This window comes from Anopheles ziemanni, chromosome 3 (genome assembly GCF_943734765.1).
Source record: "Anopheles ziemanni chromosome 3, idAnoZiCoDA_A2_x.2, whole genome shotgun sequence".
NCBI classification, from domain to species: domain Eukaryota; kingdom Metazoa; phylum Arthropoda; class Insecta; order Diptera; family Culicidae; genus Anopheles; species Anopheles ziemanni.
In genome coordinates this window covers 68,658,627-68,684,237 of record NC_080706.1, presented here as the reverse complement: position 1 = coordinate 68,684,237, position 25,611 = coordinate 68,658,627, and the positions used below count along the sequence as shown (strand labels likewise).

General features: G+C 42.9%; 1 protein-coding gene across 1 annotated transcript; it reads right to left on the bottom strand.

The window, feature by feature from the left end:
- LOC131287440 (protein sine oculis) lies at positions 1-25,611 on the bottom strand. The gene is made up of 6 exons (XM_058316488.1): positions 25,282-25,611; positions 14,802-15,012; positions 9,747-9,874; positions 9,296-9,400; positions 7,677-7,732; positions 1-700 (listed from the first exon to the last, which is right to left on the bottom strand). The coding sequence occupies exons 1-6, from the start codon at positions 25,609-25,611 to the stop codon at positions 1-3; spliced, it is 1,530 nt and encodes a 509-aa protein (XP_058172471.1).

The following is a 25,611-nucleotide window of genomic DNA, read 5'->3' as shown; positions in this document are numbered from 1 at the left end:
TCATAAGTGCTGATAGTCGCCGATGTCGTACAGGGGCATCGAGCCCATCACGTTGTGGAAGTGCGAGTAGGCGGCCGCCGCCGACAGCTGCCCGATCGTCGTCGACTTGCTGCCGACGCTTCCGGGCGCAATGTTCATCAGGTTGCCGTTGCGCGTCCCGAGCGGCTGCGGTTGACTGTGCGGGTGGTTGTGGTGGTGGGGGTGGTGGTGCTGCCCATGTTGCTGCTGCTGCTGTTGTTGCTGCTGTTGTTGCTGCTGCTGGTGGTGTGCGTGTGGGTGTTGCTGCCCTTGCTGCTGCTGCTGTTGCTGTTGTTGCTGCTGCCCATGTTGGGAATGTCCGTGGCCCGAGTTGGGATGGTGTGCGTGGGACGAATGGTGTGTGTGCGGATGCTGGTGGTGATCCAGTGGACCACCACCCCCGGAACCGAGCCCTCCACCCAAACCTCCACCAGCGCCGGTACCACCTGGTCCACCACTTGCGCCCAAGATTCCTCCCGAGACGGACCCGGGATTGCCTCCCACGCCTCCGCCGGAAGTGAGCGTCCCTCCGCTGCTGCCCAGGTGCAGCCCACCACCGGAAGTTCCGTGGAGAGCGCCCACTCCAACCACCCCGTTGCCGCCGGTCAGCGAGCTCAAACTGGGACCTTCCATGTCTGAGTCGCTCGACGAGTCCAGATGCTGTTTGTCCGATTCGCCAGTGCTGCAACGATGGGAAAAGGATTTGGGACGGAAGAAGTAGGGGAAAAAACAACAAGATTAGTTAAAGGCACTTAATTTAACAGGTCGAGAAAAATGTGCATCCGTCAATCGATACGCATGGTTGCGTTTCATTCACAGCCAATCGATCAACCGATCGATCGAGAACGCTTCTTCGGAATCTGATTCCGAAAGCCAACTTCTTTTGCCAAAAATTGTTTCTATTTGAAAATATCCGGATCATTCACCGGGCAAATTAATCTCCTCCGCTATGGGCACTTTAAAGATGTTAAAATTGAAATGTGCCAAAGCAAATATAGAAGGGAAATATTTGGAAATCGTGTTTTCACACTAGCTCAAATCGATCAATCTCACACGCTCTGCTATTTGCTACAAGCGTTTGATTTACAATCCTCATTTGTTACACAACAAGGAATCTTGTAAACATTCGTCAATATATAAAAATACGATTACTAAAGAATCGCACGAGTCTGCAGCAGATTTATTACATCTTTTCGTAGAACAATTATCTTCTGTGTTGCTTGCATACGCCATATCATTTTGTGTGTAAAAACTTCTATGTTAATGTGGCTTGTTTAATTTACTTTTTTTGTACAATTCATATCAAATACACACATTTACTTAACGAATAACGGCAGTATACTATAAGATGATAATCTCTTGTTTTCTACCATAAGATTTTGCTTGATAGGTTCTATTTTCTCTTATAGATCACCAAAAGTTGATCAAGCCTAACTAAATATATTAAAAAAGACGTGATCATTTAAAAGTATATATATGTTTATGGAAAAATACACAATAAATGTGCTGCTAAAGAATAAAATAAATAGTTGGCCCTTCGGCCGTCCGCTGGTGGATGGTTCGTTCGTTGATGCGTGCCTCACGACCGCCGGGTTTGGTTCCGGCGCACCAGCACTTAGTCGTAATTAATTGGTCGATCTAAACACAGGCAATTTTAAAGTTCACGCTTCTCGCATTAATTAGTCGCATTCCGGCGGCGTCCATGTAGCGACTTTTTGCTGCCTCAAAGGGGACTGAGCCGTGGCGCTCGCGCATGGCTTTTGTTTTTTAACAGACAACAATTTACGTACGCACCGCATTGGCGTGACGTGCGACAATTTATTCCACTCCAAGTGCATCTTTTTCTGCACACACGGATGGGGCGAAGGTAGAAACGAAAGGATGGGACAGGGCAGACCGACATCCCGGGGACAGATTACCAAATTTGTCAACCGTGCAGGAGCGACAAATAATCGCTACATAGTTTCGAGTTGCATCAAGCAATGCAGCTCATTAGTTGCACCCAAACAGCAACAGGGAAGGTTGCAACAATCAAATTAATTGTTAAATGCTCTGTAGAAATCAAACCAAATTATACTAGACCAAATTACCCTAATTTAAGCATACCTTTTATTACTTTATTAGTTTTAATGCAACAAAAGTCAAATTTGATGCTCTGTTTTGTTTATACACGAAAGTTATTTTAAGATAGTACTGTATTTTCAATCGATTTAAATCGATTTAATTTGCTAAGCCTCAAACCATCACTTGGAGGTGCTTTCTACCATATCTTTTGGTTTACGGCTCCAGAGAACAGTATATGTAATGTTATGCATATGTATTTCTCATGTAAAGCAATTGTTTTGGCATCTGACTAAAATTTGATTAAATTCTGGTTTATTTTTGCTGAATTAAAGCGAAATTAAAGATCTATGTATGGTAAAGTTAGTTGAGCTCCTTGTACGAAGAAGCAGTTAAGAACCTTTAAGTTCAGAGAAACTTTAAGCGCAGTGCAACTTAGATTGAAAGTTGAAAGTTAACAATCGATGCAAATTGCTATCATTTATTAGGGGTTATCATGAAATCGTCGTTTCGTTTTAGCGGTCGCTAAAGGTGCTCATTTGTTCATTTCAGTCGCTAAAAGTTCATTATAATGAACAAATGAGCACCCTTAGCGACGAATGAGCGCCTTTAGCGACCGCTAAAACGAAACGACGATTTCATGATAACCCCTATTGGGCTTTAAAACTTTCAGTGGGAAATTCTTTTTTTCTGGCGGTATATTTACATTCCATTACGTTGCCCGTATGCAAATGATGGTCGCAAAGCTTATGGTGTTGTATTCAAGCATAACCATGAACATGTTATCGTATAAAAAATACACCTCAGTGTTAGTTATCTCTACAGTCAACAATATTAAACCGGTTGCAAAACAGTGTAATCGCCATCTAATCAGATTTCGCGTGGAAGTACAATTCATCCACATATCAGTCGGCCGCCGGTAGACGATTGTGGTGGGTTTATGTTTAACGTGATTTAATCATCAGTAATCGGGAAAAAATAGACCACACCCTGGCGCAGAGTGGAGGAACTTGCATAATTTCTTGTTGCTCAGTCCCCTCACGCCCTCGCTTCGAAACTCGACGACGACGAACGAGCGTGTCAATGCCGTCATAATGTCATCGTTGATTATCATCCTTCATCAGCGCCTCTCCAGCACTCTCTCTCTCTCTCTGTCAGTCCTTTCAGGCAACCTCGCCGAATCGTCTTAATCTACCTCCCGCACCCATCAGTCCCGGGTTGTCTGTATTTCTTTCCTCCTGTTTTTTTTTTGCTTTGCTAAAAATAAAAACTTCACCGCGAATACCGCATGCCCCGCGGAGTGTCAAAAGACGCGATCCGCAGAATATGTGTACACTACTTCGCGTCCTAGAGGTTGCGCTGGATTCACCCGACGGTTGCTTGCTCTTTCATTCGTCCGTTCGCACTGCAGCTCTTCTTCCTGGCTCACTTAGATCGCCTGCTATCACCCTCCTTTAGATATGCCTTTGTGCCAGTGTACAACCACTTCCCTTTCCCTTCCCGTCCAACACTCGTCACTTCCAGTCCTTCCACAATCGAGAATATACACAAACACCAAGAGGAGGACGCAGGAGGAACGCCGTCCATAATAAAAAGTGCCGGCCGGGGGCGATGGAACGACTGTACCCGCCGGGAGATGTCATCCGATACGCCATTAATTTCCCTGAATGCATCGACTGTACCCGCCGTACGTGAGTTGCCGGGTCGAACGAGTGCCTCGAACGGAAGGATCTCACGCAGCGAAGGTAACGGAAGCGTTACTATGGCGAGCGGGCTTACGCTGCGTGCGTTACGTGTGCACGTCACGGTTTTTGGGAACGGTTTTCGTGGTGGCCCTTTTGTATGTTCTATGTGGCTGAAAAATGCACATACAGACGCACACACACACACACGCTCCATTATCGGTGGTGGTGGTCCGAAAACCACCATCAGTGCGCAAACCAAAGAGAGAGCGAACGAAAAGCGCACATCGAAACCAAACCAACCATCCATCTTCTTCGCCGCCCAGAACCCACAAACCCCACACCACCTCCTACACACACACCCCCCCATCCGTGAGGATCGGGTTTCCCTTCTTCTTTCGAACCTTTGTTTGCTTTTCCCCCCGCCCTATGCTCCCTTTCCCTTGGCCGTCGCCGCAAAGGGATCCCTATTTGTGGCAGGTTTGAGGTTGAGGAAGGCACCCCAGGCGGACACAGCGGAGCCACATTAGCGCACAAAAAGGTGCAAACGGTGGGGGTGGCTGTGTGGATTTAATATGGCGGATCTGGTCCTCCGGTTTTCCAACGAAACGCCGGTGATCGCCATCCCAGCTTCATCGTTCCGCTCGCAGAGCGAACCATAACGAGACCTACTACGTCAGAACCGACGGGATTCCTATTTAAGGGCTTTTATGCAACATTAATTTCTTTAGTTTTAATTAATGCTGTGCTTTTTGACAGACCGTCGACGGAATGTTTCCCTGTAGCTTTTTTTCATGGAGACACACGTGACTTGTGGATTATTTGTAATTGGTAAATGTCCATTGTTGGAGGGTGAAAAAGTTACAATGAACCGGATAGTTTTAAGGTAGCCTTTTGCAATAGTCCAATCCAATGGCATTTTGCGTGAAGTTAAATCTTAAGTCAAACGAGTTTTATGCATTATAACTCGAAATTTTACGGAAGTATATTGTTCTATACGTATATTTCTACATTTTACTTTACTTTATATTTTGTTGGCTTCTTGTATCGATGATCATGATACAGAATCTGTATAAGAAAAAGTAGTTAATCGGGACTCTCTTATAAAATTTACTTTCAAACTGTTTATGGCAAAATTCTTCACAGTCATAACTTATTGTAAAGGATTGGATATGATAAACTTTTCCAATAACTACTTCACAATCAAAATTTGTACTTAATTGTTTTTAAATACGAAAAAACTAAACGCACAGGATTTTTGACTCTGAAATACTAAAAAAGGTGAACTGTTTCATGTTCCGAAAATGTAAGCCTTTATCATCTGTTGTTTCCATTAAATTGTTTGATTGTATGATCAGAAATAGAAAACAAATAAAATAACATGACTTTGATTAAGGGGGTTCAATTTTCAAACCGCATAAATTACGAATATTTCCAAAAAGTCCCTTTTTTGCTTGAAAACTAAGTTGCACAATGTAATCCGTCAAACCCGTTGATTCATCTTCATCCGTTTCCGTCAGTGTTTTGTCGTTTTGGGTGGCCGTTTCGATTTCGATCATTCAACCAGCCTCGGAACCGTAAAACATCGCCCTCGCGCTCGGTCCTTCTCAGCTTTCGCGCATCAAAACACAACCGCCCACGGCGTGCGTCATGGCGGCGAATTTCCCGGAATCCGGAGCCAGCTGCGGGCTGGAAAACCACAACACCAAAGCAGATTGCGGTGGTGTGGCCGTCGGGAGAGAAAAAAGGAAAACCAGCAAACGGTGGATGCAGCAGCAGCGAGGACTTTCGCCGGAATTGTGCACTGGTTTATGTTTTTGCTTGGCGTTTCTTTTTCGCTCTTTTCATTTTGCTATGCTGTTTATGCTTTTGTTGCGTGCGCAGCAAACTGAAACGTGGATTGTTGTCGTAAGATCGTCCGACTATCTTGGATCTATTTTTTTTTCTTCTTAACCTGATGTGCACATACGTGTAACCAAACAACAACAACTTATTGCATTTTAAACCTTCAAAAGAGAACACAAAAGCTGTAAAAGATAAAGTACAACAAGTGTAAATTTCTGTATTTGTTTCTCTTCTCTTTTTTTAATTTACATGGTGAAAGTCTCAGCTTATTGTTAACACGTGTTCCAAAACGACTCTTTGGTATTTATGTAAAGTTTAATAACAATACCCAACGGGCAAAATACACGTTGGTTTTATTCTACTAAACATTTGTAACGATTCTTAACTGGCCAACTGCATGGGATGAAAAGAAATCAAGAAAAAGTGGCTGTGGCTTGTTTGTAATACACTTCTATCGACACATAAACAAATTTCCAGCTGACGGACTTAAAAGATTGGTATATTTCTTGTTTACTTTACACGATTCTGCCTTTTCGTTCTCCGAGACGTAAAATTTATAGTCATAGACAGTTGTCAGCTTCTTTAAATTAAAGAAAAGTACATCAAACAAAAATGATTTTTAGATTCATTTAGATTCTAACCCGAACAATTGCTTTTGTCAGAAAACATGTATATGTGTAAAATACCTACGGGGTAGAGAAAAAAATTGTTGCAATATAACAAGCTTAAAATAAAATATAACAAATCCACAACCATCACCTGGAAGATATTTACTATCAAATGCTTCGTCCCGGTTTCCCAACACGCTTGGAAATGTAGTGCTAAACGACAAACTAGCAACGAGACCACCGGCACCAGGTTGATACATAGTTGCATGAAGCCCTTCTAAGGGCGGCGTACCCTTAAAGGGATCGAATTTTCCGACCCAAACGCGAACGGGTGGAAAACGTGGCGACGGGTGATGGAGAGACATGGCAGTCCCATCAAACCATCGATGATCGGGCGGTGATTAGGCTCGGTTCGTCAGAAAGTCCCCACAGAAAGTGGCAAGCAGTCCGATCGGACAGCGTGTTTTTTCAAAAAGAAGAAGCTCCTGACGAGCGAGGGAAAACAAAAGACGCACACATGCATATGTGTACATCGGCAGGAAAGGGCCGCCGACAGCGGGAAAAGTCCGGGCCGTACGTTTGCCAGCGTGCGGGAGGATGGAAGAATGGGTAAAAAATCCATATTGTGGCTGAAATTCGATATTTTTATTTACATTTTATTTATCTCCTTTTCAACCCCCACGGCACCACCCCACCGCCCTTCGGACCGTCCGAATGGTTCCGAATGGGGGAAAAAGCGAAGCGTACCATCGCCTTCTTTAGTTTCCATTTCTTCGGGCCCTTTTCTTCTGGCCCGAGTTGTGCCAGCCTTTGCGAACCCAGTGAGGTTTCCCATTTTGTCCGTCTCTCAAGGGAGGTAATGTATACGCATGGCAGTGAATGTCGAGACACAACGTTTTCATTTAACTATCGACATTTAATGAATCTATCTGGCAAGAAAATAGATTCACCAGTGGAATGCATTTTTGTGTTCCACAATAACGATTCCCATCACAATTCCTACTTCAAAGATCAAATACCTAGTTTTTATTGAACTAACGAAAAATCACATTGAAATCAATCAAAGTGTAACGACAAATGAAACTGTTTCACAAATTAAACAAACTAATCACCCTTCGCTTACGATCACTTAATTACGTTGGAAAAACCCAAGCGACGGAACTAATCAATGCCATTTGCTTTCTTGTTCTGCACGTCAAACATGAAATAAAAGAGCATCAAATTAATGAAGTCCTTGTTGCTGTCTTCCGATGAAGTACAAAACGGAAAATCTCATACTGTCAATTTCTAAACAATTGACAAGAAAAGGCTAAATGCATCGGTCTTGTTTCGATCTTCCGCTTGATTTCTTCTCCATACGTACTCGCAACGTCGGAAGGATCATTGCCCGGCCCAGAAGGGCAAGCGAAAGGTAATCATTGCAGAAAAACCGTCCTCCTTCCAGGACGGAGCTAATACTTACTCTTTGTGCTCAGCTGCTCGATCGCGTTGCCGTCGGTTTTTGAACCAGTTGGAAACCTGCCGGAAAGGAGAACAGAAGCGGTAAAGAGGATCAAATTAGGAACACTTCAAGAGAGCAACGCAGTCAACGAGGGGCTTATATAATTGAGCCCATTGTACCGCGGCTCGTAAAATGGTAATTTATTTTGAACAACTTATTTACGTGGGATTCGGAACCATTGAGGGGATGGTGTTAATTGCTCTGACGATTCTTGATTTTCTGATGAGTTAAAAGGATGTATGAGGTTGATAAGGGGACATCAAAGATAAATTAAACTGGGAAAATATCTCATGCATTCTTTAGTTACGTGCTCTATCGATATTTGCAATACGAATAGTGGACCGAATTCAACTGTCCTTTGTTATACACTGGTGGTTTTTGCAACTGTTTTAAGAAGCATTAGTTTTTCTAACTTTAAAAAGTTTAGAAAAAAAATTAACAAATCCAACTCATTGATTTTGTCATCAGTAAAAATTATGCTGTTTAACAGGTTAGTGTTTTATTTAACCAATTTGGCGGGATTTTGGCAATGTTACTTTTCTCAATACGTAATATTTATAATAATACTCTTTTATCTGTTTTCAAAAACATGTCTAAGCTGAATGTATTACTTTAAATAACTGTATTAAATATTATATAAATACGCAAGCCTAATGAAAAATCTTTCACATGTTTTCAAACTGCGTTATGCAACAGAATGTACAGAAAACCCACCTTAAAAAAAATTTAGAAGGGAACAAAAAATCATATCATATTTCATTGGAAGAAAATGAAACAAAAAAAAAGTCGCTTTAAAACATTCCAAAAATTCTAAGGCTGCTCTGATACCATTTCGTCGATAACTGTCGGCAGCAAAACGGATGATCCCGACCGAACAAAGGTGCACGAAAGATGCTACCGGGATAAGTCCTTCGCGGAGACTTGACGCCAGTTAATCCGACTACCGCTCCCGACCGTGGCTTCAGTTCCACTTCCTAACCTACAACTGTTACCCTCCCTCGGGGCCCAAACAATGCCAGTGCAAGGGCAACACCCAAAAAATGTGTAAGCGATCTTCCCAAAAGTAAAAAGGGCAACGGCGGGCCTATCGCCTTTGCCGGGAATGCGAACGATGTTATATTAATAACATTATGATAATGATAATCCGATCGAATTTCTCCCACGACGCCACGCTTCGCTTGCGTCCAGCTTGATGGAAGCGTAGCAATTCCAGCCCATCCCGTGCTGGATGACTCTATCATTTTCCTTTCTTCGTGGTCGTGACCTAGGAAGCTGAAGGTAAGCAATGTCGGGCGGAAAACGCAGACAACAACAGTCTTATCACCGAACCGTGGCTATCGAATTTCCTATCAACGAACCCGAAGGACTTTCGTGCTTCCGAAAGAAGTTTGTTTTTTGTCCATATGAAGAAAAGCGATAGAGAAAAAAGGGAATAGAAATTATCCTTTTTCGCGATTTTCTTCCCATGGAAGCCCAGTTTGAGAAGGATACTCAGAGCAACAACGCCACCATCCGGCGACGAAAGTGATCCCCGGCATTCACCATCGTTGCAACCTGTTCTGGCGAGTGCCTCCACTTACCTGCGTCGTCGTTAATCCGGTTGCTTCGGCCAGCTCCCGCTTTTCCCTCGGCGATGGATACGGATTATGGGTGTACCAATCGCGCAGGACCGATCTTGATTTTTCCTTTAGTTTTAATTTTTTTAAAGAGAAAAGGCACACAAGAAAAAAAAATAGAACAGAATAAAAATCAATACGCCGCCGGGGATGGTTGAGGGGCTTAGAAGAAACGGTTGGCTGGATTGGTTCTGCTGAAACGGGTTTTACGTTATGATGTCTAATGAGATAACTTATCGCGTTCCTAATCGATTCCGTCCGTGATCAGATTAATGAGTCTGTTGTTTTTTACTTTACTTTACTACACGCAACAGGTTTCAATCGAATGTTGGTCGTTTTTGTTACCGATAAACTAAGAGGAAATCCGTTTCTCACCGAACCAAACCGACACGAACATTCGTGGGCAAACGCTTACCTTAAAACAGTAGCTGGTCTCCTCGCCATCCCAAATGGTGCGAGGCAGTGGAAACTTACGCCGGACACGATATTTTCCAACGGCTCCCAGTGGGCGGCCTCGGAGCTTTTCGGCCTCCACGTAATGGGCTGGAAATGAACAGTAAAATAGCTTATTGTTGACGTGATAGGATTAAAAAAAGCTAATAGCGTTCAGATCAATGGAAAAAAACTTTTAGATATGGATTCATTTTACGTAATGAATAACGCAAAAATCAAAAGAAAGTTTAAAACTACAACCAGAATCAATTTCTATTTTTTTCAAATAAATTGAATACGTTAAAAATGGTTCAATTCTACACTAGAAGCGAATTAATCATTCTAGAGACCGCAAGCAGCTATAAGTTGAAGGTCCCAAAAAATACACTGCACTCACCATTCAAATTTGTACATGAACATTTTTCAAATTTCAATTTAAATTAAACTGTACATTACTAATAAGGAATCAACTTTAGATTAAACTAACATTTTCCTTTATGTGATCCGATTGAAAAGTTTTCAATGCCAAAAGACTTATTTTCTAAACTATAACTTGCGAACCAGCTTTGCGAACTTTCCTACAATTTATCTCTTCTTCAATATAATATTTTCACTGAATGTATGTTAGAACATCAATCTTTTGTAAAATACAAAAAGAAGTTTTAAAGTTAAAATAACTTTAAAAATCTAAACGATAACCTATTCTTAACACGTGAAGCGCTATGCCCAAAATGCACTGCTTTCCGTTCTGCCAGCGATTCGTAGAAACGCCGGCCTACCCAACGGGCTCTGTCGGCCCGAGCAGACCGACGCCGGCTTACGGGGAAGAACACTGTCGGCCCCACGGGGCCGACGTAGCGCTTAACGTGTTATAATTCCAATTAATTCCATAAATTACATAATTCAGATGCAACGTTTACTTTCACACGAAACTAAATTTACAAACGAATTCCATATTTGATGTAGTAAGTTTCTTGAAAAATAATAAACGTTATTCCAACATTCAAGTTCGAAAATAAATGGGCACCATAACACTTCGATAGCGAAAAAGGGCTTTTGAAAGCTTGGGGCTCCAAGCAGCTGCTTAGTTTGCTTACTCTACGATCCGTCTCTGTTCTACACTCTCTCCTGCAAATTCTAGTACTAATGCCAATAATGTGTGCACCTAACCTCAGACAACTCGCAAAATACATAATTCTCATTGCTAAATTAAAAACACTTCACATTCAAAACCACTCAAATAAAAATCGTTAGATCGTCTCGTCGGTAGTCGCCATAAAATTAGGAGAATTTGCGTGTCCAATTCCAGGCACAAACGCACACCTCGCGACTTCGGACGCCATATACCAACCGCCAGAGTGTGTTAAATTATGATGCTCGTAAAATTCGAAAAATGTCCCACCTCCAGCCTCCGACCCTGCGCGTTCGAAATGTGTGAAATCGTGAAACCTGAGGTACGCCGGGAGGCGCAAGGGAAAGAGACCTGGGGTCAGTCAGCCTGCGAGGCTGGCGTCCCGATCGATCGCGCGTCCGATAGGGAAGCGAAAATTGGTTGATTTATTGGTGAGAACAAATCGATCGAGCAGCGCCAAATGGCGAATGGTGGGGGAAATTTGAATAACAAATTGGATTTGTTTCTGTTCCTTTGCTGGTAGGTTGAAGCTCGCGGTGGTTTTCTTCCTCACGCAAGGATACGAAATTCCAACCGCGCGAGGCTTTTGGCCCGGAGCTGGTTGGGCAAATTGGAAGGTGCCATCAGAAACACATACAAATAAATAATTATTGACAGATTTGATTTCCAATTCGTTTCTTCTTAGAAAAGGGGAAAGTTTTGCCTTCGATCGAAGCAGAAAGTCAGGTCGAGTGACAATTCGACCAAAACGCTGAAGCAATAGAATCATGAAAGGTTGTAAGTAATGCTTGCAAGAAATTAGAAACGAATTCAGGATTTTTTTCGTGGAAAACAACCAGCGATCCAAAATTTTTGTTAGGTCCAATATCTTATTCCTACCAGTTCTCGAGTTCTTATACTGAGATTTTGACACATTTTGATTCTTAAGATGTAAACCTTTCTTGAAATCGCTTAAAGACACAAAATCATTCCTGGAAAAGATAAGGAATACATCATTTAGAGTAAACTAAAGCTTCTAAAAGGAACATCCTCTCGATTATTTCAAGATTTCAAATTTGTTCGGGAAATTTGTCATCAGGTATTTAACGTTCTGAAATAAATTTTCTCCGAAGAGATCGCACAGAACTTGAACCCACCCACATCGTTCCAAAAGAAACGTTTTCTTCGAATGTGACGGCATTCTAGCACGTATCGGTTGCTTTATCGCGCAAATCTGACCAAAGTGAACTAAGTGATCCTTCCCATCAGAGCCGGCCATTGGGCTCGCTCGTTTCGGTTGACGTTTTACTATCCAACTCCAGCTCGTGGGCCACACGTAAAAAATGGGAACTGACATTCGATATCCCCCATTTGACGCATGGTAAGGAAAAGAAGAGGAAAGTAGACTGAGAGAAGAGACAGAGAGAGAATAAGGTATTAGAGTCCAGGAACTTCCGCGACTCGTGACTCGCGCACTATCGGAGGAGCCTTTTTGTCGCCGTAAGGAAACGTAAGGACCACTGCGAGGATCGCAGATACTCATCGAAAACCCACGGTGGACGCACGCCGCGCCACGAAGGAATGTCGAGGCCGTTCCAGAGGTCCGGATCGCAGAGATACCGCGGATCCGGAGATCCAGAAGATCAGTTACCGGTCAGCGTCGTGCGCTTCGTTCCGGGCCTTCGCGCTCTTATCAGCGTGCTCAGATCTCGGTGTGCTCGTGATACCTGAGGCCACCCCAGACGACCTGCCCAAAAGCGGCCGACCTTCCTCCGGCTCCGGATCCGGAGCCACACACGCACGTCACGCGCAGGACGCTGGAACAACCGAAGGAAATGTCCCTCGAACAACCCACCCAACAAGAAGGTGTCAAGTTTGGGTTCCATTTCATTGTGCGTGTGCGAGGGTCCGTGTGTTTGGGGCGACAGCGTCTCCATCGAAATCCTCCTACCGCCCCGGAATCGGATCGATTCCGTCCGCGGAGCGTGAGGTGCGGATCGAAATGAAATAAAATGCTTAAAGGTCCATAATTTTTATAGACAAATAAATATAATTGCTTCCCCCTACGGTGCGGAGCGACTCCAGCCACGTTCCGGCTGACTTCCCTGCCACACATTTTCGCCTCCCAACCCCCGGCCACGGTCGCCTCCCTTCCGATACCGGTGACGCTTCTGTGCGTTGCCCATGTTCTCGGCTCCAAGTGGACATACTTTAGTGCCTAACGGACGACGACAAAGACGTAGGGTGTCCGATGTCTTGAGGTTTTATTATGTTATGTTGTTTTTTTCTTTTCTCGTTTATTCTTTGTTTCATTGGTCTCCTTGTTTTATTTCCCCGCTTCTTCACTACCCGCTGCGGGTTAAATGTCCACGCGGAGTCGCGACCAGTTGAGCGAGTTGAAGTCCGAACCCGAACCATGGGGCGACTCATGCAAACAGGTTTCCCAAAAACCAAACCAGCCAAGAGTTGGATGGGTCTTCTTTTTTTCTTCTTTTTTTTCTTTCTTTTGTTCTCTCTCGCTCTCTCCTTCTCTCACTGGCTCGTTTATCGGTCTGGTCCAGTGACAGTGAGGATTTAGATTATTGTCTCCTATTTCTTGAGGCTGCATGCCACAAACTAACATAAGGCGCACCGTGCCGTCGTCCGAAGAAGCACGTGTGGCGATCGAACTACCCAGAATACCTGTTCCTGAGCTCCAACTTTTAAACCAACAAACTCAACCCGATGACGACATATCAGTCAACTTGTCCAACGATGACTCTCCGCATCCGTCGGTTTCGTCTCTGCGGGCAGAGTTCCGGAAATCGATCGATCATGAAGATTGACGCCAATCAAAATATGACTGACCGCGGTTTTGGTCAGCTAACAACAGATCAGAAGGCACTACTATAGGTTTCCCGGCACAATGCGGAATAGACCTTATGTGACAAAATCGAAATTTTGGTCTACTCTTTAACAAAAATATCTTCTGGCTCATCTCCTTAGAACTTACTCTATGGAATCATATTCGGTTCATGTGGAGTTTGCAACGGAGTTCAAGTCTCATCAGCTCCCTTCCATCAATCAAATGCCGTTGTATCCTCCAACTGGTCCATGTAGTCATGTGTGCAACATAACGGAGCTTCTACGGCTTCCGAATGGTTTCGCATCGCTTCACATCCCGTTGCGCTTGTTTACCCGCTCATGCAACTCACTCACTACTCTACGGCGTTGTTTTGCAGATTTGCGAAAAATTTCGGCACAAAAAGGCTTCCCTGTCACAAAACTAATGACTTTCCGAGCATACATGATTCCGATAAGCTCGGTATGGTTTGTTTCTTGTTTTCTTTGCGTATACTTAGGGAAACTATGGACATCAAAGCAAGCGGCACCAGAAGGTAGCGCGAATGGCATTTCCCTACGCATACTTTGTTCAGTTTCCGAAAGGAGAGAACATCCGCACCGCACCGCTACCATGGAGATGCAAACATTCAATCACCCTTAGGGAAACGCTACTCTGACGTACGTGTGACTAGAAGATAGCGTAGAAAAAAGAACTGTCGGCACGAGTGAAGCAGGTCAGCGGTCCCCGGAACCAGAAGGAAGCTGTAGCGTAATTGGATCAGCGATCTACGGCGCGTTAGATATTGAACGAACGTTAACCCTTCCTCATTCGTGTGTGCATGTGTGTGAATCGTTGTCCCGGGGACTTTCGACATTATTGGTGAGCATATGTTTTCACTTAACTTCTGGCCCAGACAGCAGAACCGAACGCAATGCGACAGCAGCGGCAAGTGGAGTTCTTCTGCCCAGGCCTGACTCGCTTGAAATCTGCGACATCTACGACTACGAAGCAGATTCCCAAACACAGTTGCTAACGATACGAAACAAAACTGACGGTTGTTGCTGCTTGCCTCAGCTTCTCGATTCGATCCGAATCTAGCCTACCTTTGAGCCACAGCGCCTGCAGCTTGGCGTGGTTGTGCGGGGAGTACTGGTGATGCTCTAGTAACCGGTACAGCTCCTTGAAGTTTCCACGGTGGAATGCGACCACCGCCTTCGCCTTCAGCACGGACTCGTGCAGTTGCAACTTATCACACTGTGGAAGGGACCACAGGAACCGCCCCAGCCGTTCCACGTTACCGGCTTGCTGAAGAACCTAGAACAGAACACAGTAAGAAGAACATTAAACCAAGAGCACTGTGAGTTGAATCGGTGAAAAGAAATTATGAAAGGTACAAATTCTGTTTCAGTTAATTAAATCTTTCCCACAGATTGATTAGAAAACCTATTCCATATAATTATTTCTTTCTTCATTCATCAGAATCTTGCCTCTGCGGAATGCGGAAAGTATTCCTCCCGGTTCTGAAGGGAAAACATCACGCACCAAAGCAAGCCATACAAATTAACACCAGTTGAACCAGTCGAGCCCTCCGGTGGGACAAATAAAATGAAAATAAACCAGCTACACATGTTCGCAGATGCTGGCGGTCGGTCGGTGCTGCTATGTCGCGGTTATGCTACTCCCGCAAGACGTCAACGATGCTGAGCTATGTTTCCCGGCCCGCAAGCATCTGACGGTAATATGTTAACGGTTATGACAAGTTTATTAGATGTCCGTGCCGATGGAAGACGTTCGAGGGATATGGTATGGTGGGTACCGTGCGAAAGACGCAAACACATCGTTGATCGCGACGCAACATAGCAATATGACAAGGGAAATGCCGTCTTAAATGGGATCTCTATTCTGCCAGAGGACGAATAAAATGTTACAAAGATGGGAATGTTATGAATTTTAACATAGAAACATAGTTTGTACATTTTACCAGTAATATTGTTCCAAGACTTGTTGAGTTTTCAATTTATAGAAGCCATCAGATCCTTCTAGATGTAACTATCATCTTCGCGAGTAAAATCTAAAACTGTCCACATCCCTCCAACAATTTGCCAGCCAAAAATTCCCATAAAAAAATCGTTAAAACTCAACGAACCCCCAAAAGGAAACATGTATCTGTTTCGAGCTATTATTTGTAGACTTCCTTTGGCAGGAAGTTCATAAATTTCATTCCCTCACGAGCCACTTATCAGCCAAAGTAGGGAGCGGTCGCATTTCATGGAGGCGAAATTCCACCAACCGATTTCCCTTTTTTCCCAGCGGAATACTTATCGCGCCACTTCCGAGGGAATTTCCTGCATCTTCTCCCGGGAGGAAACGTTAAACCAGTGGCACCAAAAACATTCCCCCATTCCTTCTACGGCGGCCTTTTCTTTCGCTGTGGGTGGATAAATGAATGCGGAAGTGCGGGTGACTTGGGTTGGGAATCTAATTTTCCCTCGCCAACCGTTTCCCTTTTGGCATTTTCCAAACTGTTGCCGGCGTCGGTGATCGCGGTAGCATCCTTACACGTAAAGGAAGCATCTCAAACTCAACGGAGCGGCGGCAAGTCGGTGGCGTACGGTGGAGGAGCGATTATGAGAGGGATCAACACTAATTTTCCTCAATTACGGTGATGACTGATGCTGCCTGACAGTGCCAGACAGAGCGCGCGTCGCAAATGAAATGTGCCCTTCGGAGAGCGTTCCTTCGATTCCGATAGAACAGGGTCTTTATTTACTACAATGTTGTAAAAGAGCTAATAATATGCTACTAGGCACGCCCCGCAAGGGGGGAAGGCATTCGGGACGACGGGCGTGCGAAACGTGTGATGGAACATGATTCTGACATTTACATGCACCCTCGGCGATAATGGGGAATGTGCAGGAGAGGGGGAAAGTGCAACGAAAGCTACCCCACCCGAAGGCGCTTGATGCGAGCAGCGCATTTTAATTAATGAAATCAAGCTCAAAAATATCGAGACCGGCACCTGAATAGTAAGCCGACCAACATTGTAAGATGACTTGGAACTACAAAGTGGCTTCAGTTTAATTGAATATTTCTTGGTTGCCTTTATTAGTTCTGGTTAATTAAGCTATGGTTTCCAACGTTATGGGAGTTATATTAAGAAAAATTAAATAGTGCTATCTGTACGATATTGAATTTGTCTGAAAGCATCAGAAATAATCGGAGAGATGTAGCTTATTCAATGCCTGCAACTTCTGCTCTCTGATGAGGTAAAATTTTTCTTCTTAATATTCAAACTAGCATTTTTCGATTCATTATCCCTTCCTATTAATCAACAGATCCGTGTTTGACTTCTTATATAGTTTTAAAACATTTATTTTCAAAATCTATTGTTCTAACTGCTATAGAAACTACTTTTCGTAATTTACGAAATTCGAAGGCAGAGAATATTTATCTGTTCTGAACTGGCAAATCGTTTTTTATTCCTTGTCTACGACCTCTCATACTCGGGGACTTTTAAAGTTTGTTTTAACAACTATATTCGACAAAATAGTATGTAGACTTAATAAACAACTGAATGTAGAATGTCTTTTAAATGCTTTAAATCACATGTTCTTTTCAATGTTATATATAAAAGCAAAGCGCACTTTAAAGTAACTATATTTTTTATTAAGTAATCAAACTTATTTTTGATGTTATTACCAACTGCTCAATTGTTTGGTATCCCATTTGTAATTGTGTTAAATGATTGTTTATGCTCATCTTGAGAAGCTCTACTTTATCTTGGAATTATCCAAATACTCCTCGAGTAAAACATAAAAAGTGCAAAATTCTTAAACCTTGTAGCATTCAAAACACCCCCTTCGTACGATCAAACACATACGAATACAATTAACATATGTAACATTATGTAATTGATGCTTCGCTAGCGCCGAAAGCCAACCGTCCACTGCTACCAACACACTTAATATTCAAAAACGAACATAAATCACACCAAAAGTACCCACCACCCTCCCCTGTTTTGGAACATTAACGGAAACACATAGACTCACACGTGCACACCATGCTAAAAGTGAGGTTGCGCTTGTGCCCCCAAAGCGCCACGGAAGGTGGTAGGTGCATAACCACTTTAGGGAAAGACTGAAAGACGGCATAAGGGGAAGTAGGAAAGACTCAGGGGACACCAGTACCGGCACTATCAGATATCGCACCGGGCATCAGTTTCGGGTTTGTGTGGGAAAATATTTTCCGAACGCATTGACATTTTTCAACCGTTGCTGATGTTTTGCTTCGCAACTGTCTGGCATAGATTACTTCGGGGTTTTGTTTTTCATTTAATTTTTAAACTGTTTTTCCATTTTTGAACTGTTTTTTTTTCTCTTTAAGGTTCATTTTGGTTAAGGTTCATTGTTTTGTTGCCTGATTTAAGATTAATTTTCTTCTGATTTATTGAACTAAAAGTCAACACCTTATTGTCTACATAAATGTGTCTTTATTTAGCGTCAACAATGTTGGTTCAATTCTTATATACTTTTTCATCGTTTAGAAGCAGTTGTAATAATAATTCGCTTAATAATTGACTTCAGTGATTTCTTACCACTTTATTTCCCTATACAGACTTCAGGCCAACATATTTCTAACCGTGTTATGTTGCAGGCTAAAGAGGCAAAACATTGCAGTAATGGCGGGAACAAATTGAAGAAACGTTCGAACACAACCAGGTGAGCAAATGGTTGCAACATTTTCCGCAATCCGTAACCATCCAAAAACATCGAAAAAATGGAGAAAAGAAAAGTGGAAAAGTCGGACCGGCCCCAAACCGCCGAGGTAAGATATTAGAATGTATGATCTATTTTTAAAAATCACCTCCTTCACGATATCCTCGCGTCCCCGTCTGCCTCCATCCCGCGATATCCCGGGGCATCCCTTCTGGTGGCCGCTGTGCATGTGCTTCTATTTCTGCGGGATCATAAATCAGACCCACGGAGCACGAGCGTCGTACGTCGCCACAAGGAAACCGATCGGGTTGTTAGACGCCGATCTTCACCAGGTTTGCGGGGTTGTTTTCCTGCAAATTTGCTACAACGTAGCAAAACCCCCCTGGCGAAGGTTTTTCGCGACGCAAAATGTTGCAGAAGGGGGCGAGGGAGGGGGATCACTTTTCCGTAGGGGCTTTTGGGGGAGGTTGCACTTCATACACGACGCCGAACCGACACGATTGAGTGACAAGTTTGACGGAATTAATTCACCGGCCGGTGGAGCAGTTCCTTTGCGGCCGGAAATTTGGAGGGTTTCATATTTAACGACACGCGGCGCAAAGGGTCGTTTTCAAGGCAGTGAAGGTAACGCAACGGCCTGTGTTTGTCGTGTCTGGTGTCGTGCGAGTGATTTAGAGAAGCAGAGAGATTATAATCTTTTTATGATACTTTTTAATATCTTAGATGAGACAGTTAGCGGTCTTGACAAAAATAGACAGGCTCGCCGGACGCAGGTTAAAGACTTCAGGACATGTGTTCCTCTTTTTTACTCGATTGCCTAGGCCCACGCAAAGCATTTCAAAATTCTTTTGTTAAACTGGTTGCTTTTTTTCAACTATTTTGTTTGGTTAAGGGTTCATTTTTAATGTTTTGAAGATGTATTGCTGCTAACAAAGCTGCTAATTTATGCCTTCATAATTGTGTCACAACTGCCACACATTCTGTGGAAGACCATAGTCAGAAGATAAAAGATAATAAATACTATGAATAGGAGAAATATTGAGATTGCTTATGTTCTCAAAATTCTCTGTTTTATAGCATTTCAGATCCTTATTGAATTATGGAGAAATTTGATCCGTAAATAAATTTATAGAATAGTACAGGCCAATTTTCGAAGCAAAATATTACTTTTTCGTGTTTACTTATTTTAACAGTTTCCAATTACCAACCTTATGATTGTTATAAAGCTATTAAAAAAAAACAAATAGATTCTTCACACACATGCACATGAGAATCCTGGGTGTACAATAACACAAATTTATATTTTTTCGAAAATATTCCTCTAAAGCTCAAGTCGTTTTTGACTCTGTTGCAGATGCGTCCCATAAAAGAATCCCGTATTTTTGCAAGTCCTTTTCAACTTTTCCAGTACTATTCGGAGACTGTTTTGTTTTCCCTGCTATTCCCACTTGACTGTACACTTCTTCTTTTGTTTCTTCTTTTTCTTTTACTGCTCCATGTTTTCCATCCTGTTTCCCAAGTTGATCATTTTGTTAATTTCCTCATTTCCTCTGGTGCGTTTCCTTCTTTTCTTATACTCCTTTCGGCAACGCTTGATGAGGTTGAAAAATACGGACAGCAAGAAATTTGCCGAAAGAAGAAACGATCCTTCCACGCTGGTTCCAGGACCAAGCACACAAGAACAAATGCAAATGCAGGCGTTGCACTGGGTGTGTTCGTACGAGGAAGTAAAAGTGTGCTTTAAGTGTTTATCAAGCACTTTCGGCCGAAGCATAAACATTAAAAACCGAAGCCGCCGAAATGAGAGAACGAGTGTCGACGAGAGAAAAAAAAGGGTAAACAATCATCTGCTTAACACATTGATTCAACGACCGGACCGTAATGTCTTCTGCGGAAAGGAGCTACTTCAAAAAAAAAAAAATGTGCTCAACCACCCCCGTACCCGTTCGATGGAAGCTGAGAATTTTAATGTTTACTTTTTATTTCACAAACAAACAATTGAAACAAAATCAAATTGAGTGGCAATTTGGTTAATTGCTGATGAGCTGGAATGAAAGATTGAAGATCGATGATTGCCCGATCGTAAGTCTAAGTAGGCTTTACGTTAAATTTACATTTTGAAAATATACGACACTTTTGTTTTGAATTATTTTTATTAATTTTGGTCAAAAAATATGTTTTGTCTAATTTTTCTTTCCTAGTACTCGTGAATGTACTTAAAATGAAGAGGAACCAAAAAATACGGATGAGTTCGATGACTGCCACCAAAACTCAAAAAAGGTCAGAACCCTTCGGGGGGTCGATGAAACTTTTTGAAAAATAAAATATTTACCGACTGGAAAGCCTACAAAAATCGTTCCACAACAACCTGGCGATAGAACGACCATCCGCAAAAGCATCTGATGAAACATATGATGGGAAGGACTTCGGGAAGCCATCCCTACCACCGGTATATAGGTGCTTGTGTGTGTGTTTAAATATAGTACCACTTTAGTGTTTGTTCTGCGCCCGCCGAGGATGCACTTGGAAATAATTTTCCCCGGCCGGTACTTTTATGGGATCCCCGCTCCGTGGCAACACCGTGGCGTGGACCGGGTTGTTGGTTGGCGCGCCACAACTACTTGCGACACCGCGGGCAGCCCGGGGAGTTGAGGGAAAGGAGCGGGTAAAGAAGCGAACCTACAGCGACATCAACCCGGGGCTCAAATGTCGACCCTCGTCCGCCGGATCCGTCGACCAACTGGCAAACGATATCGAATTACATTTTTCACCGCACCGCAAAACATACCGTTTTCTTTAACGCCAGCGTATGCAGGCCATGCATGTGCGCATGTGTGCGCTAATGTACGTGTGCCCACGGTTGGGGTCGTCGCCGAATGCTGAATGTGTATGTGTATACCGGAGACCGCTCGAATCCCGGGCCGAAACCGCCATTCGTCTGTGCGCCTTTCGGCCTGGAGAGATGATGATGGAGTTGCGATGAAAACGCACCCAGGAAAGAGAAGGAGACGATCGCTACGTACGTTAGAGAAGACATCAAAAAACGGCTAACACTGCACGGTAGAGGGGAAACTACCGACGGGATCTTTATATAAGTTTTCTTTTTTTAACATGCCATTCCCCAAAACGCGGCCTATCGAGCGAAAATTAAATGAACCATCTTCCATCCGGTATATACGACGAGATTTCCAACCGACCTCCGAAATGTCGTAAAGCAGATAGAATCTTTTCTCGTAAACCTTCAGGCTGAGATTATTAATTCAAAATTAATTTCAAGTGGTGCGAGTATTAATAATGAGCGTTAAATTGTTATAGTTATGTTAATTCACAGCATGTTTCGTTCTTTTTGAAATTCTTTGAAATTTTAACATGTTTTGGCACCAAGAAACATTTGCAGCAAATGATAGGAGATAAAGATTTAATTAGAGTTATGTACGACACAACTGGTCGAACTTGATTGTACGAGTGGAAAATGGAAGAAGTTTAGGTTACCTTTTTTATTTGTTGAAGATTCTTCCTAATTTTAATGTTCATAAAGTGATAAAGAACAGGTAACTTTATCCTAAAAAAATGATAATTTAAAACTAATGTTGTTAAAACATATGCTGTGCTTTTCCTTTTCATCCAGTATGTTGTCTTCTCGTTCATTTATTAAATTATTAAAATTATTTTCACTCTTTAAAACTACTTTCAGACATATAGTATTATTTCAAATACTTATTATCATCTGGTCCAATTTTGTCTTCTCGTTCAGTTTTATAATTGGTTGACAATTATTTTTACTCTTTTAAACTATTTTCAGACGTATTACATTATTGCTAACACTTATTATCGTACTGGTCCAATTTACCTTTTCTAAGAGCATGCCATACTTATCATCTTCAGAACCTTCTTCAATATCAGCCACATCTTAAACAAGACTCGAAAACGAACAGGAAAACCATGCTGGTGACAAATCTAGACCCGGTAGGCATCATTCCATCCCGGATTCCTTCCGTAACACTCAAAGAATGCTACCCCCCATGGAGAGGAGCCTTTCATAACGATCTAGAACCCCCAAAACCCGCTGGTTTAGTCCGGTGGGTCGTAAATAAAACGAACGAAAAATAGGTAAAACAAACAAATAAACGTTCTATGGTTTGGAAAAGACGAAAACCCAACGACCTCCAATCTCTGGTCACCGATCGATTCTTCATTCTACTACAACACCTCGATCGACGCCGGAGTGGAGATTCAGGTGATTCATGGGTAGTTTGTATACGTCCACTCTTGGGCTTTAAAAGATCGTCTGCGGAGCAGAGCAAGTAGAAAGCGAACGTCCAATCTGTACCAGTTTCCACCTGTTAACCCGGCCGAGCCAGTAGAACGCATTTTTCCACACGTTTTTCCACCGTGGGCCGCACAACGTCAACGGGCACGATCCGATCCGATCAACGATCGATTATCTTTGGCCGGGTTCAGGACCCAATTCAAGCAGCATGTTTACGATTATGCGCGTGACCGCATGGCTTTTTTTCTTAATCGTGGCCAAGGTGAGAATAGGTAAATAAAAGAAACCCCGAACCGCAGCAGAACACAACACGTGGCGGTGGGACGAACCCCCCTGACTCGGTCACTATCGGAGGTGATCGAGGGACTTTGGGGGAAAAGATAAACATTCCGGAGGTGCGTAAATTTATCGCCCGGACGGTGCTGGACAGTTTCACTCTGGGAGCGCAGCCTTCCAACAGTTCCCCCCGAGGGGGGTGGAAAGGGAGGAATCGTGCGCTCCATGGGATGTTAAAGGCGTCTGGAAGACAGCACAGAGAGAGCATCGCGATCGGATAATGGTCGTACGCTAAGTCTCCCCGGTTCGGTAAGCAGTTGGAATGGTCAGTAAATGCTTCCAACAACACAACACCAACTTGTTCCAAAAACAAACGAATAGTGTTCGAACGCAGCAGAGGTCTTCTTGTTTAGCCACCAAACAACGGCAGAAACAAAAACGTGGGGAAAACGTGAAAACAAGAGGAAACCCTACAAGAGATCTGTAGCTGGTGATTAAATAGCCCCCCTTTCGGAGGACACGATGCACAGTCGGTAGTTGCGCCGAGGTGCTTCGAAATGCATCCAATGTTTCGTGGTGTTAATTTTTTGATCATGATTCGATGATAAACGATCGACCATGGAGTTGGTATTGGAGTGGGAAATAAAAATTACTCGCTGGTAGTCTTTGCGATGATCAATCTCAAACAATCCGCCCCGTAGTGACAGATGTCCTCTCAGTCTGATAGATTTTGTCTTCGCAGTCAGGGTAATTCGTTGATATTATAAATCGCAAACCACTGTTTGTTTATAGTCATGGAAACATTTTACTATACTTCATTTCGATTATGTTTAACACTACTACAAACTACAAATCAGCAAACTAGAATAAAAAGATCACACAATCTAATTTAAAAGACACGAGATTTTGAATTTTTTTCTTCTTAAGATAAAAAATAAAGTTTCAAAACAACGTTCTCATAAAAAAAACTTTTAAACTCCGTCCGGTAAACCCGATAAAGGTTTATTTTATTATCAACAAGATAATAATCAGAATTTGAGTGAAGTAGTACACAAATATGAATAAAACAATGATCGTATTATCAACACCGATGAGTCAATTTGTAAGATATTAAAAACTAAATGAAGCATACAATCAAGTGATGGAAAGCCTATTTTGATACGAATATAATTGAGTACAAACGTAACACAATACGTATTGATAAACAAACCCAAAAATAATAAATCAACTTTGTAAAAGTATGTAACATTATTGGATCTGGGATAACAGAAGATAGGAAAAACTACCAAACTTCTTTAGAATTGGGATGAACGATAAAACTAGCTTAAGAAAAAAATCATACAAGAATATAATAAAAATTTCAGCTCGGGATAAGACTTACGACATTTAAAAGAAGCTGTCTTCTATGTGCAAAGTCATATCTAAGAACTATAGATCGTACATTAATGAATGTTTATGAATTTTTTTGCTAACCATTTGTTGGTCTCACAATTTTCTAAAAATTGATTTACAAGCAACATTCAGCTATTCCACTTTTTCATTCCTAAACGAAAGAGAAACAAATTTGATAGAATGTAGAGCGGAAGCTCGCCATTTCGACACGTTTGTGCAGACTGGTATCGTCGCAAACGATCTACCTTCGCCTTATCGTCGGTAGTCCATCATTTTTGGGATGGTTTCGAAACCATTTCGGGTCCGAGGCGGACAAACAGTAGACCCAACCATGCACCGAATCACTTCCTGTTTGATCCTTCCGCTTACCGTCGGGAGCGGATCGTTCGATCGATGCTAAAGAGCACACAAAAAGACGTCAAAAGGAGAATGGGAAAAAAAAATGGAACATGAATGAATCGCTCCGGGCTAGGACTGAAGAAAGAAACTGGCCTCCGACAAACCGCACGCCCAAACAACTCTAATCCGCTTGACGTTTTCATCAAAATATGAAGGAAGGAGCCACATTCTTCGCTCGATCGTCGATCGTCTTTTCTAAGCCATAAATACTCTTGGAAGGAGGGAGGCAACGAATGGCGAACGGAATCGGTCCATTAGGCTTTACAAATTGTCACTTCATTTGTTAACTCGATTACTTCTTGTTGCTTTTGAAAACGGAACATTGTGGATGGAGGTCTTTTTTGTGACGTTGTTGTACTCCGTTCCTCTACTTGACGTGTCACTCACAGAATAAAGCAACTGTCAAAAACAGTTCTTGCAAAACAAAAACCCCCAGAAGTAACGTCATTCCCGTTGGCTATCCTCACGGGTTTTCCCATTTTCCTCCCAGATTCTATTATTATTATTATTATTTCACATTTTGCAACAAACCTCGCATACGCAGGCCACCTGCTCCTGGGTGAAGCCGAAGCTCGGCAGCGACTCGCGATCGGCCGCGCTGACATTTCCGTTCTGCGCGATCAGCTCCAGATCGGCGTCGCTGGTCGCGCTGTTGTTGTTGTTGTTTATTACGCTGTTGTTGTTGTTGTTGTTGTTATTACTATTAGTGCTATTATTATTGCCGCTGTTAATCACCAACGGTCCCGCTGCGTTCACAACGCCTCCAGCGAGACTTCCGCCGCCCTGTGGACTGAACGTTGGGGGCGTCTGTTTGGCGGCCGACGATAGCTCGTAGTAATCGCTCGATGGATGCTGCAGCAT